The 13,759-nt window shown below is 42.0% G+C and overlaps 1 protein-coding gene across 2 annotated transcripts in view; it reads left to right on the top strand.

Annotated features, from left to right (window-relative positions):
• Nucleotides 1-13,759, top strand: part of NEK6 (NIMA related kinase 6) — a 157,280-nt gene that overhangs the window by 85,391 nt on the left and 58,130 nt on the right. For both annotated transcript variants that reach the window (XM_038745818.1, XM_038745817.1), the window contains 2 exons: nt 10,521-10,661; nt 13,371-13,433. In XM_038745818.1, the coding sequence (XP_038601746.1) occupies nt 10,521-10,661; nt 13,371-13,433 (204 nt within the window). The remainder of the gene's footprint in view (nt 1-10,520; nt 10,662-13,370; nt 13,434-13,759) is intronic.

Genomic DNA, 13,759 nt, shown 5'->3' with positions numbered 1-13,759 from the left:
GTGTGGAAAGTAGTGTGGCCTAGTGGGAAGATGTGTTCTAATCCCAGCCCTGCCACATGTCTGCTGCATGACCTTGGGCAAGTCGCTTCACTTCAGTGTGAGCCCCATGTGGGACAGGGACTGTGTCCAACCTGATTACCTCGTATCTACCCCAGCACTTAGAACAGTCCTTGCAACATAAGTGCTTAACAAATGCCACAATTATTATTATTCAAGGAGCTTACTGTCTAATCAGGGAGACAGGAATTAAAAGAAATGGCAGGTAAGAGAATCAACCAAGTACATTAAGTAGGGTGAAGGTGGGAGCTTCAGTGCTTAGGGTTGGGGGACTAAGTGTGTGGGTTGTGAGGCAATAGAGAGAGAAAATAGGAAAGGGGCAGGATGAGAGCTTAGCCAGGGAAGCCTTCCTGAAGGAGATACAATTTTAGTAAGGCTTTGAAGATGAGGAACATACTCCTCTGCCAGATATGTAAGGGGAGTGAATTCCAGGCAAGAGGGAGGTTATGAGCCAGGGGTCGATGGCGGGTGAGGCAAGAGCCAGGAATTGTAAGTAGGTAATAGAGGAGCTAAGTGTGTATGCTGGGTTGCAGTGGGAGAGGAGTGAGGATAAAGCAAGGGGAAAGAGCTGATTGAATGCATAGAGCCCAGTGGTCAAGAGCTTCTGCTTGACATGGAGATGGATGGGCAAACATAGGAGTCACTTGAGTGGGGAAACGTGCACAGAGCACAAATTTTTTTGAAAAATGATCTGAGCAACAGGGTGAAATAGGGACTTAAAGGGGAGAGGTGGAAACAGGGAGGTAAATGAGGAGACATCCAGTCATTGAGATGGGATATGACAGTTCAGCTGGACAGAAGGAGCGAAGATGTTGGAGGAGATAGAATTAACTTAGTGACTGACTGACTGTGTGGGTTGAAGGAAAGAGATGAGTCAAGGATAACACCAAGTTTGTGGGCTTGTGGGACAGGAAGAATGATGGTGGTGTCAACAGTGAGGGGAGGAGAAAGTTGGAAGGGAAGATAAGTTCAGTTTTGGACATGTTGAGATTGAAGTTACAGTGGCACATCCAGGTAGAGCTGTCCTGAAGGAAGAAGGAAGTGCGAGTTTGCAGAAGGGGGAGAGGTTGGCCACTGACCATAAGACACACCATCAGCTCTCTCCTGCTTACTTATCTACTCTCTCTTCCCCCTTTAACCCAGTTTGCACTCATCATTCCACTCAAGCTAACAGTGTGTCATTCTTTCCTTTCCTATTCTCTACCTCTTGTTCAGTCCCTCTCCCTTGCCTTTAACTCCCTCTCCTTTCATATATTACAGCATGCCCCATCTTTAATGCCCTTCACATCATTGATGATGATGAAATCACGCCTGCCTCAATCGATTTTTAATCTCCCCTGCTTATATTCAGTGTAATATACTACTTCAGTACTTCCGTGCCACTTAAGTGCTTCTGAGGGTTGTGAGTACTTACGTTTATATTTCATATACTTTTTTTACTCCCTACCTATTTTATGTAGTATCTCCCCACCCTCTTCCATATACCAATTTTTTTCCTTCTCTCCATCCTGTTTGCAGTGTGTCTGTCTTCCCTACAAGGTTGCGTGCTCTTTGAGGGTAGCATTCGCATATACTAATTCTCTTGTACTCTTCCAAGTGCTTAATTCAGTGCTTTTTTGCAAATGGGAAGTTCTCAGTAATTGCTGTTGATTGACTGATTAATGAGGAGGAACTGTTGTCCAGAGCAAATCTACATTCTAATTGATCTTATAGAATTAATGTATAGTGCATGTCAAAGAGACTTTAAGAGTTAATCAGGGGTTGCTTTCAGTATTCTTTCCCCAAGATGTGCAGTCATAAAGCCGAAAATATGGAGCACACTGCCCTTCCCCCTATCTCAACTGTCCAGGGTGTCCCAAACAATCTTGTTCATTTTACCTTCTCAACGTTTTTAGAATCTGCCCCTTCCTCTCTACGCAAACTGCTGCACACTGATCCAAGCACTTATCGTACCCCTCATTGACTACTGCATCAGCAGTAGTGGTACTACTCCTACTGACCTCTCTGCCTCTTGTCTCTCCCCTCTCTAATCCCTCCTTCACTTTGCTGCCCAGGTCATTTTTCTTAAAGACCTCTAGTGCCTATCCATCTCTGCATCCAACAAAAACTCCTTACCAGTGACATTAAAGCATTGTCAGCTCTCCCCTTCCCACCATATCTCACCTACTACAACGTAACCTTCACACTTGGCTCCTCTACCACCAACCTTCTCACTGACCCGCCGACTCCTTGCCCATGTCCTTCCTCCATCTTGGAACTCCCTCTCCCTTCATATCAGAGAGATAATCCCATATTCAAAGCCCTACTAAAATCACTTAATCAAAACTTCAAGAGGCCTTCCCTAAGATCTTACTTCTATGTTTTATCCCTCTATTCCCCTTAAGCATTTTGTTATTCACCCTTCCCACAGCCCCATAGCACTTATGTGCATATACATCTGCAATAAATACAATTGAATGAATGAATGAATAATTGATTTTATTGTCAGGCTTCCTTTGGTCTGTAAGCTCATCGTGCACAGAGTTCATCTGCAACTACTCTATTGTACTCTCCCAAGCTCTCAGTTCAGTGGTCTGCACATAGTGAATGCTCAATAAATACAGTTGATTGATTGCCAGAAGAGGGTGTTAAGAAATTGAAGCGGTAGCAGTGTTGCCTTTACACATTTCAGAATGTTGGGAAGGTTGTGGCTGGCATGACTTCTGGATTATGGGCAAACTTTCTAGCAGTAAAGAGTCTGAAAATGCTTTCTTTAGTCACAGAGTTCTGGAGCTCTTTTTGTATTTATTGTCATCCTTGTGTTCCTATGCAGCTTTGCCTTTAATCTTTTCAGTTTTTTCTCATGCCAGTCGACAACCTCCCAGCCTCCCTTTTAGACTGTGAGCTCTCTGAAGGCCAGAGATGACGTCTTATTTATCCTGAATTCTACCCTTCCCCACTGCTTGGTCCTGAATTTTGCCCATAGAAGGCCCTTCAAGCAATAAGTGGTATTGAGCCCTTACTGTGTGCTGAACACTATACTAAATATCACTGAGTTGAGTGAATAGTTTCATAACATTTTGCTCTGTAATACACACACATGCACGCGTGCGCGCGTGCACACACACATGCACGCATGCGCGTGCACACACACATGCACGCATGTGCGTGCGCGCGCGCACACACACACACACACACACACACACAATCTGGCCCTTTAGTTGGCAGTATTTAGAAGTTTACCAGCTGAGAATTTGAGTGTGGAATATACTACATTAGAACAAATTTCCTAGCATGTTTTTTTTTATGAATGCCCCATTTATGTTTCCTTCCCCTCCATTCTTTCAATAGTATGCCTTGGCACCTTTGTGCAGAGCACTGCACTAAGTTCTGGGAAAGGATACAACACAGAGATTACATTAGATACAGGGTTCCTGTACCACTCAGAGACTCACAGTCTAAGTGTGTTGAGGCTAAAGGAATGGGTAGGAAAGGGAAGAGAGGCAGCATAGGAAAGATTTGTCTTGTCTTATGATTCATTCATTCATTCAATTGTATTTATTGAGCGCTTACTGTGTGCAGAGCACTGTACTAAGCACTTGGGAAGTACAAGTTGGCAACACATAGAGATGGTCCCTACCCAACAGTGGGCTCACAGATGTCGAGTCATCTTTGATCCATAGTAATTCCATGGACACGTCCCTCCCAAAATGCCCTACCTCCATCTGCAAATATTCTGGTAGTGTATCCATAGAGTTTTCTTGGGTAGAAACATAGCAGTGGTTTACCATTGCCTTCTTCTGCACAGTAAACTTGGGTCTCTGCGGTCTATTGTCTCCCATGCCACCGCTGCCCAGCAAAGTTGAGTTTTGACTTGTAGCAGATTGCCTTCTACTTACTAGCCACTGCCCAAGCTAGGAATGGAATAGGAATGCCTCTGCTTGAGTCTCTCTTTCATAGCCAAGACTGGTAGAGTACTGGAAACTCCCCAGGTGCAATCCTGAGAGGAGTAAGAAAGACTGAAAGATCAAAAAACCAAATAACATAAGATATTTACTTTTTCAAATTTTAATAAACACTTTTGTTTAAAAGTATTAATTTAACTAGGCAGTGGGTATTTATTTGTATTAATGATGATTATAATATGTACATGCACCTGGTCAAGATTCTCCAGATGTATGTCCATCAGTTTGTATCTATTCTCCTTTCTTTCCTTATAGGCAGGGGTCATGGTGTCTCTTACAGTGTATTATTCTCACTGTCCCTTTGCATGCTAGCCTCTTTCTCCTGTTCCTTGCTAGTGCTTGCTGCATCCCCAGTTATTAATATCGTACTTGTCCACAGAATGTGCTCAGTATAAAATAGAGGCAACAAAAAAGGAATTCCAATTGAGAAAACAAGAATCTAAAGCTTCAGGGATCAATAAAATCAATCAGTGGTGTTTGAGTGCCTGAGTATGAAACCCCTCCTCCCCCTCCCCATCCCCCTGCCCTACCTCCTTCCCCTCCCCATGGCACCTATATATATGTATGTACATATTTATTACTCTATTTTACTTGTACATATTTACTATTCTACTTATTTTGTTAATATGTTTTGTTTTGTTTTTGTTAATATGTTTTGTTCTAGACTGTGATCCCGCTGTTGGGTAGGGACTGTCTCTATATGTTGCCAACTTGTACTTCCCAAGCACTTAGTACAGTGCTCTGCACACAGTAAACGCTCAATAAATACGATTGAATGAATGAATGAAACACTCTGCTAAGCACTTGGGAGACTAAAACAGAAGTAAGGCTCAAGTTCCCTGCTCTCAAGGAGCTTACAGTCTAGTGGGTGAAGCAAACTGAAATACCTGAAATGGCATGCATAGTAGGATATAACAGGAAGTAATTTAATTATGTTCAGAGCAAATAAACTAAGTGATAGGGATAATGGTATTTATTGAGATCTTATGTGCCAAGCACTGTTAAGCCCTGGTGTAGATGCAAGATAATAATATTTGACACAATAATTAATTGAACATACAAATGGGATTCCACATTAATGTCTTTCTCCCCTGCTAGACTGGAAGCTCATAGTGGGCAGGGAAGATGTCTACTAACTCTGTTGTATGATACTCTCCCAAGTGCTTAGTACAGTGCTCTGCACACAGTAAGCACTCAGTAAAGTGAAGGAAAGCAGTGTGGTCTAGTGGAAAGATGACGGGCATAGGAGTCAGAGGTCCTGGGGTCTAATCCTGGCTCCACCACATGTCTCCTGTGTGACCATAGGCAAGTCACTTAACTTCTCTGTGCCTCAGCTCATCTGTAAAATGTGTATTGAGCCCCATGTGGGACATGGACTGTGTCCAATCTGATTAGCTTGTGTCTACGCCAGTGCTTAGTGCAGTGCTTGGCACAGAGTAAGCACTTAACCAATATCATTTTAAAAAATAAAGACCATTGACTGAAAATAAGAATAAAATAAAATCTCTGTGTTTTCGATGGCTGATGGATTGTCATGCCTAGAGTCCTGTGAATTAATTGGGGAAGGTTCTCTAAAGGAGTTTAGGAATTTGAGGATGATTTTGAAGATGAGAAGAACCATGGTCTGGCAGGGGAGGGGAAATATGTGAGCAGTGGGGTTGAAAGTTGAAGAGTCAGGTATAGTGAGAGGGCGAGGTTAGGTGTGAAGAGGGCATGCTGGGAAGTAGTGAGTGAAGAGACGTGATGTATGTTAGGCACAGTTGGTGGAGAGCCCTAAAGCCAACTGTGAAGATTGAAAATTAACACTATGTATGAATGTGCAGACAGAATGGTATCAATTGCTTATCATATCATTTCTCCCACATTTTCTGTTGCTCCTTAATGGCTCCTTTGGCTTCACTTCCAAGTCGTGCCCATGGCCTTCGTGTACCCCAGTTCTTTGTAGGATTCCCTAAGTGGGTATTAAAATCCAGAAACAGTCTAAAAAAGCATGCACACTCATGGGATTATGCATACAGGTAATTATCAATTCCAGCCAAGGCAAAAATGTCACAGTGTCATAAAATTCTGTCATGGTGTTCTAATGAGAGTAGTCATGTAGTTGTGAATTTAACTTCAGGCCATCATTGTCTTCATAAGCTTTCTCAAGCTTAAGTGCCCGAAGAGAGCAAAAAGACTCATCTTCAAATGAAGTGACACTTGTGGTAATTATTTTCAGTGCATCAAAGTCAAGGTTAGCTGAACTTTTATTTTTCAGAGAAAAATATCTGCACTCCAAACATTGCTGATTTTATGACTAAGTGAAATTGCTTTTTCTGACTCTGCTGAAGAGCAGATTTCTGCAATTAGGTTAATTTAAAATTGGCATTTTTTGGAAAGGTTAGTCATGGACAGTGGGAAACCAATTAGGTCTCTTGTTTCTCTTTAACCTGAATATATCTGGATTGTTCTTTCTGTCACAAGATCTAAAATGTATCCCCAGGGTATTGACCATTCTCAAAAATGACCCCACATTTCAAAATGCCCCCTCCCTGCGCTCCTAAGTCCTAAATATTTCGTGTATTTTTATGCCAGTTCTTTATATTATGGAACCCTTGTGTAAAGTGAATTTATTCAACCCAATGTCAGTAAAGCACAGTTGATACTTAAACTCAGCTTTTTAAGGAATGTGGGAACTCCCTTAGTAGAGCACGGTTTTCATTTGCCCAAAGTCCTCCAAAGGAAAACAAGTTTGATCTCAAGTAGGAAGCTTCAACTCTACTATAGGTGCCTACTCAATCAGTCTGTTCCTACTCAGTCTTATTTATTAAGCCCCTACTGCACTTGGGTGGGAAGTACAATAGAGTTCATTCATTCATTCATGCAATTGTACTGAGCACTTACTGTGTGCAGAGCACTGTACTAAGTGCTTGGGAAGTACAGGTCGGCAACATATACAGATGGTCCCTACCCAACAGTGGGCTAACAGTCTAGAAGGGGAGACAGACAACAAAACAAAACATGAAGACAGGTGTCAAAATTGTCAGAACAAATAGAATTCAAGCTATATGCACATCATTAACAAAATAAATAGAATAGTAATTATGTACAAGTAAAATAGAGTAATAAATCTGTACAAATATATATACAAGTGCTGTGTGGAGGGCAAGGAGGTAGGCTGGGAGGGATGGGGAGAAGGAGAGGAAAGGGGGCTCAGTCTGGGAAGGCCTCTTGGAGGAGGTGAGCTCCCAGTAGGGCTTTGAAGGGGGCAAGAGAGCTATCTTGGTGGATGTGTGGAGGGTGGGCATTCCAGGCTAGGGGAAGGACGTTGGCCGGGGGTCGACGGCAGGACAGGCGAGACGAGGTACAGTGAAGAGCTTAGCGGCAGAGGAACGGAGGGTGCCGGCTGGGCTGTGGAAGGAGAGAAGGGAGGTGAGGTAGGATGGGGCGAGGTGATGGAGAGCCTTGAAGCCGAGAGTGAGGAGTTTTTGCTTGATTCATAGGTTGACAGGCAGCCACTGGAGATTTTTGAGGAGGGGAGTAACATATCCAGAGCGTTTCTGCACAGAGGTAATCCAGGCAGCTGAGTGAAGTGTAGACCGAAGTGGGGAGAGGCAGGAGGATGGGTGATCAGAGAGGAGGCTGATGCAGTAATCCAGTTGGAATAGGATGAGAGATTGATCCAGCAAGGTAGCGGTTTGGATGGAGAGGAAAGGGTGGATCTTAGCAATGTTGTGGAGGTGAGACTGGCAGGTTTTGGTGACAGATTGGATGTGTTGGGTGAACGAGAGAGCAGAGTCGAGGATGACACCAAGGTTGCGGGTTTGTGAGACGGGAAAGATGGTAGTGCCGTCTAAAGTGATGGGAAAGTCAGGGAGAGGACAGGGTTTGGGAGGGAAGATAAGGAGTTCAGTCTTGGACATACTGAGTTTTAGTTGGCGGGCAAACATCCAGATGGAGATGTCCTGAAGGCAGGAGGAGATACGAGCCTGGAGGGAGGGAGAGAGAGCAGGGGCAGATATGTAGATTTGGGTGTCATCAGCATAGAGATGATAGTTGAAATAATCTATGTTTTCAAGGAGTTGACAGTCCAACATGGGAGACAGACATAAAATAAATTCCAAATAGGACGAAGGAAATGGAAAGATGGTTCTGTGGATGAGGAATTGCTGAAATAGTAGCCTACGTAAAGTTTATATGCACAGAAGTGCTAGGAGTGGGTGTGAGCACATAAATGACACCAAAGTGCTGAGGTGGTAGTTGGGAAACTAGACTTGGGGAGAAGAAGCGTGAACTGGGGAAGCCCTCCTGGGCCAGGTGAAATTTCAGCAGGGCCTTGAAGAGGGGAAGGTTTGTGACCTGACGGATTTGAAGGGGACAGTGAGTTCCAAGTAGGAAGGAGGGCTTAAGCAAGGGGTCAGAAATGGGAGAGAAAGAAGAACAAAGCACAGTGCCTAGGTTAGCTTAAGATGAATGAAGAGTGCAAGTTGGGTTAGGGAAGATGAATGAGTACTAATAATAATACTAATAACAATAATAATGGTATTTGTTCAGCACTTACTATATGCCAGGCTCTAAACTAAGCGCTGGAGTAGATACAAGGTGATTGAATTGGACACAGGCCCTATCCCACATTGTCCCAGTCCTAATCCCCATTTTACAGATGAGGTAACTGAGGCACAGAGAAGTAAAGTGGCTTGCCCAAGGTCACACAGCAGACTCGTAGTAGAGTCAGGATTAGAACCTGGGTCCTTCTGACTCCCAGGCCCATGCTCTATCCACTAGTTTACACTAGGTTGAGGAAGTTGTCATCAGAGAGTGATAATTCAGAACTGGTGAGGTCAGAAAAGGTATAATGACTGCTGTTGAGATCCAGTGAATGTATAAGCTGGTGAGTGGGTTAGGAGAGGTGAAACAAGAGTTGAGGAGTGAGAAGGAGCAGGTCACCGAGTGTCCATCGGGAATGTGCAGGTGGTTTTGCACATGCCTGAAGGTCAGTGTAGAGGAGAGAAGAGAGGTGAGAAAGGAATCAAAATTGCTCTGAATTTTGGAAGTTGGGCCAGGTTATAGGTGACTGCAGCTAGTAATTGTGGGTGGAAGAGGCAGGTGTCATCGGAGACATGAAACTGACTATTGACTGTAGCTAGCTGTCTAGTCACTTATTTTCTGAGAAATAGTTTGGCCTAGTGGAAACGGCATTGTCCTGGGAGTCAGAGGACCTGGGTTCGAATCCTGCCTCCACCATTTATCTGCTATGAAACCTTGGGCATGTGATTTAACTTTTGTGCTTCAGTTATCTCACCTGTAAAGTGAGGATGGAGATTATGAGCCCTGCGTGGGACAGGGACCGTGTCCAACCTGATTATCTTGAATCTTGACTATGAGTTTGTTGTGGGCAGGAAATGTGTCCAACAACTCTCTTATATTGTAGTCTCCCAAATCCTTAGTACAGTGCTCTGAACACAGTAAGTGCTCAATAAATACCACTGATTGATCTACCCTGGGGCTTAGTACAGTGCCTGGCACGTAGTAAGTGCTTAACAGAGACTATTAAAAAAAAAAATTAAAATCAAGGGATGATAAACCTGCAAGGGTAATTCAAACAGGGTTGTTTTAGTGTGAGCTTGATATTAGATTAAAGAAACCTGCCAGAGAAGCTGGCTACTGAGGAAACCTTCTGAATTGCTGCAGTCACTTAAAAACATCTGAAAAAAGTTCTTGTGAACAGCTAGTGTATCCATTGGCATTAACATAAAGCTCATCTGTTTATGCCTAAATGGCAGTTTATTTTTTCAGTAACCCAGACCTATTTGTGTTTTGAGAGAGGCTGCACTGAGTCTTTTTCCACAGCTGTTTTCATGCAGCTCACAAGCTGTAGGCAACTATGTAGTACAAATGCATATGCTTTTATTTGATAGCATGTTGTGCTGTGTCCTAAAAATAACACAGTTTGGAGGGTCAGGATGTGATTTGGAGAGATAGGCATTTGTGTGTAACCCAAACTTTGCATTGTATTGTATTCTCCTAAGTGCTTAGTATAGTGCTTTGCATACAGTAAGCACTCAATAAATCTGATTGAATGAATCCTTAAGAGATCTGTGACTTGTGATGAAAATGCACTTTGCCTCAAACCTGAAATATGGGAGCTGAGAGTTTATACAAGCTTTTTGAGTTGGTAACTGAATGGCCTTGTTCAAGTTCAGTTTCTCAGTTTTCTTAACTGTAAAGTGGGGTTGACTATCACTGTAGACTCTCAGTTCCTTGTGAGCATGGATCACGTATACCAACTCTGTTGTGTTGTACAGAGTTTCCGAGTTTCCCACGTGCTTAATGTAGTGTTCTGCACAGAGTAAACATTCAATAAATGCCATTGGTGGATTTCAGTTTGCTTGTATTCCCCACGAGGTATCTGAGAAGATGAGTTTTGTATAATGAATTGCTTTGTAAATACCAAGCTCTCTAAAATGTAATAAAAAAACATACTTTGAGTGGCTTTTTTGGTCTGGTTTGCTAACGGAACGTAATATTTTTCTTAAACAGAGACACTTGACTGCATATCCCTACCGTTGTACATTAGCTGATTTTCAGATCGAGAAGAAGATAGGCCGAGGGCAGTTCAGTGAAGTTTACAAAGCAACTTGCCTTCTTGACCGAAAAACAGTAGCTCTGAAGAAGGTACAGGTAAGCATTTTAGTAGGTATAAAGCCCATCAAATGGTTAATTTGCCGCTACTTAAATCGATAATCTCTATCCAGTTTGAAAACCTGCCATTAGAAAGCTAATCTCAAAGCAATCTTGTTTTCCCATGATTCTTCTCTTTTGCATTGTTGTGAATAAGTAATTGTGATCTGGTTTTGAGCAGTCAGTTCTTGATCTGATTTGTTTCAGCAACTGAGTATGATTTGCTTTCTATTTCTTTATCTAATTTCTGCGTTGAAGAACTCCACTTTTTCTTGTACTATCAAACGACAAGTGAATGTCAGTTTGTGGCTTCATCGATCTTTTATGTACTGAGTTTTATGTACTGAGTTTATGTACGATGAAGTGTGGCTTCATCGATCTTTTATGTACCCTCCCTCTCAAAATTGAGCAACGGTTTGTAACTAATCCTAGATCTGTCTGATAGTATATTTATTTTGTAGGCAATATCAAGAATCTGGTAGGTTGATGTTGACCAAATAGACCAGGTGTAATCTCTCAAAGAAGTTGTACTGTAGAAAACCCCAATTTGGACCCGAATTGAAATCTTATATTAGTGGATTCTGGGTGCAGGATTAATGGTTTTGGAACCACAGTCCATCCAGCCTCCTAGTCTGACCCAAATTTGTAAACCCGATTTCAAATAGCAGTGGAGCTTTTCCAGGCCCTGACCCTATTATCTAATTGTGGACAGGGAATGTGTCAGTTTATTGTTGTACTCTCCCAACCACTTAGTACAGTGCTCTGCACACAGTAAGTGCTCAGTAAATATGATTGAATGAATTACTTGACCCCACTGTCACATAAGGGGCCATAGGTGACATGACAAAGACAAGCCATGAGAAGCAGTCTGAACTAGTGGAAAGCGCATATGGGGCTGGTAGTTAGGAACAGGATTCTAATCCCAGCTCCACCACTTATCTGCTGTGCAACCTTGGGCAAGTCACTTCACTTCTCTCTGTCCCAGTTACCTCATCTGTAAAATGGGAATTAGAGTTGTGAGCACCACATGGGATGGGGACTGCATCCAACCTGATTATCTTGTATTATAATAAGAATTATTATTTTGGTATTTAAGTGCTTACTATGTATCAGGCACTGTACTAAGCACTGGGGTGGATACAAGCAAATCAGGTTGGACACAGTCCCTGCCCCACTTAATAAGTACCATAAAATATATAAATGTAGATATACATTCATATATTTATATATCAATCAAAACACATTCACATATATCAATCAATAGTATTTATTGAGCACTTACTGTAATAATTATGGTATTTGTTAAGCACAGACTATGTGCCAGGCACTGTACTAAGCACTGCGGTGGGTATAAGCAAATCAGTTTGGATGCAGACCCTGTCCCATGCAGGGCTCACAGTCTCAATCCCCATTGTATAGATGAGGTAACTGAGGCACAGAGAAGTGAAGTGACTTACCCAAGGTCACACAGCAGAGATGTGGTGGATTCAGATTAGAACCCATGACCTTCTGACTCCCAGGCCCTTGCTCTATCCACTATGCCATGCTGCTTCTCATAATGTGCAGAACACTGTACTAAGTGCTAGGGAGAGTACAATAATATATACTTATATATGTTTACCTTTATACTTATATAATTATAAGTATAAATGTATATGCATCAGCTCGAAACAACACTTTTGAGTCCAGTTGTGCTGGATTGCCACGAAGTTCACTCTGTTAAAATCTCACAATATTAGAATTACTAGCCTTATGTTCCTGGGGCTTAGCAGCAGCAAATGTTTCATGAGGAATGTGATCATTTTCAGATCACTAGTGCCTTACAACCATCTGTGTATAGTGTAGACAGTAGCGTGCTGAATGGTGGGGCAAAGAGATGATGCTTCTATCAAAATGTTTAAAAACCAGGGACTAGCATTAAGCCCTGTGGTATTTGGACTCATTGTTACTGGCCTTGAAGAGAGGAAGATGGGTTGGTACAGTACTTCCAAAGGAAAGAGCATCATAACATGAAGTGTTTTAGCAATACTAGTTAAGAAACTAGCAAGCCGTAATTCCATGGCTAATTTTTATAAACTGTTGACAAAAGTGCAAAATTAAATAAGAGATAATGAGAGCTTTCTCTCTTCCTTTTACACAACAAAATAAATCCTGAAAGCATTTCACAGATATGCAAACCAAAAAGATTACAAACTCACCTTCTGCATAGTGTGTTTGAACATCATTTTGCTTGAAGTAATTTGACTTTACTCCTTCAACAGATCTTTTAAAGTCCATGATTTGCTCTTGATTACTATGGAATGAATTTTAATGCTTGCAACTCAGTTAATTAGAAGCCCTTGCTGGAGATCTAAGGAAGGAAAGTAGTTCTGAATTGTTAAAGTGGGGATAGGATATGGGGTTTTGGGTATCATGGTGTACAAATGCTATGATATGCTTTTGCTTTGGAATTTGCTAAATTGACAACTGACTTACACTTTGAAAGCTTGCAGTGTTCTGCCATTTACAGTACAAGTAAAAGTGAATGTCATCTTCACTCTTAATGATCTAGAATTTCATTGTGTAAGTCTTTTGGGGATGGTTTTTAAATCTTTGAACTTAAGTTTATTATCTATAAATTCAAAGAACACAATTCAGGTGTGTTTTTTGAAATAGTAAAAAGTTTGCCTTCCTCCATTTTCATAAATAAAATTTTATTTCACTTTAAAGATATTTGAAATGATGGATGCCAAAGCCAGGCAGGATTGCATTAAAGAAATTGACCTCCTGAAGGTAAGATATGCTTGGTCCTTTTCCTTATTTGTGAGACTTCCCTCCTCCCATTGCGCACCCCCCCCCCCCCCCCCCAATTCCTTCTATGTTCATCTTGGGTGGTCTGGTCAAATGACTATGATTATCCTAATTCCTAGCTTGAGTTCTTTATTAATATCTACTATGGAATGTAGACTCGATCAGTGGTGTTTATTGGGTGTTTACTGTGTGCAGGGCACTGTAGTAATCACTTGGCAGAGGTACAACTGAGTTCATTCAATTGTATTTATTAAGTGCTTACTGTGTGTAAAGCACTGTTTTCTGCCCACAAGGAGCTTCCAGTTCAG

Source organism: Tachyglossus aculeatus, chromosome 4 (genome assembly GCF_015852505.1).
Source record: "Tachyglossus aculeatus isolate mTacAcu1 chromosome 4, mTacAcu1.pri, whole genome shotgun sequence".
NCBI classification, from domain to species: Eukaryota; Metazoa; Chordata; class Mammalia; order Monotremata; family Tachyglossidae; genus Tachyglossus; species Tachyglossus aculeatus.
This window is presented reverse-complemented; position numbering and strand designations above follow the sequence as displayed.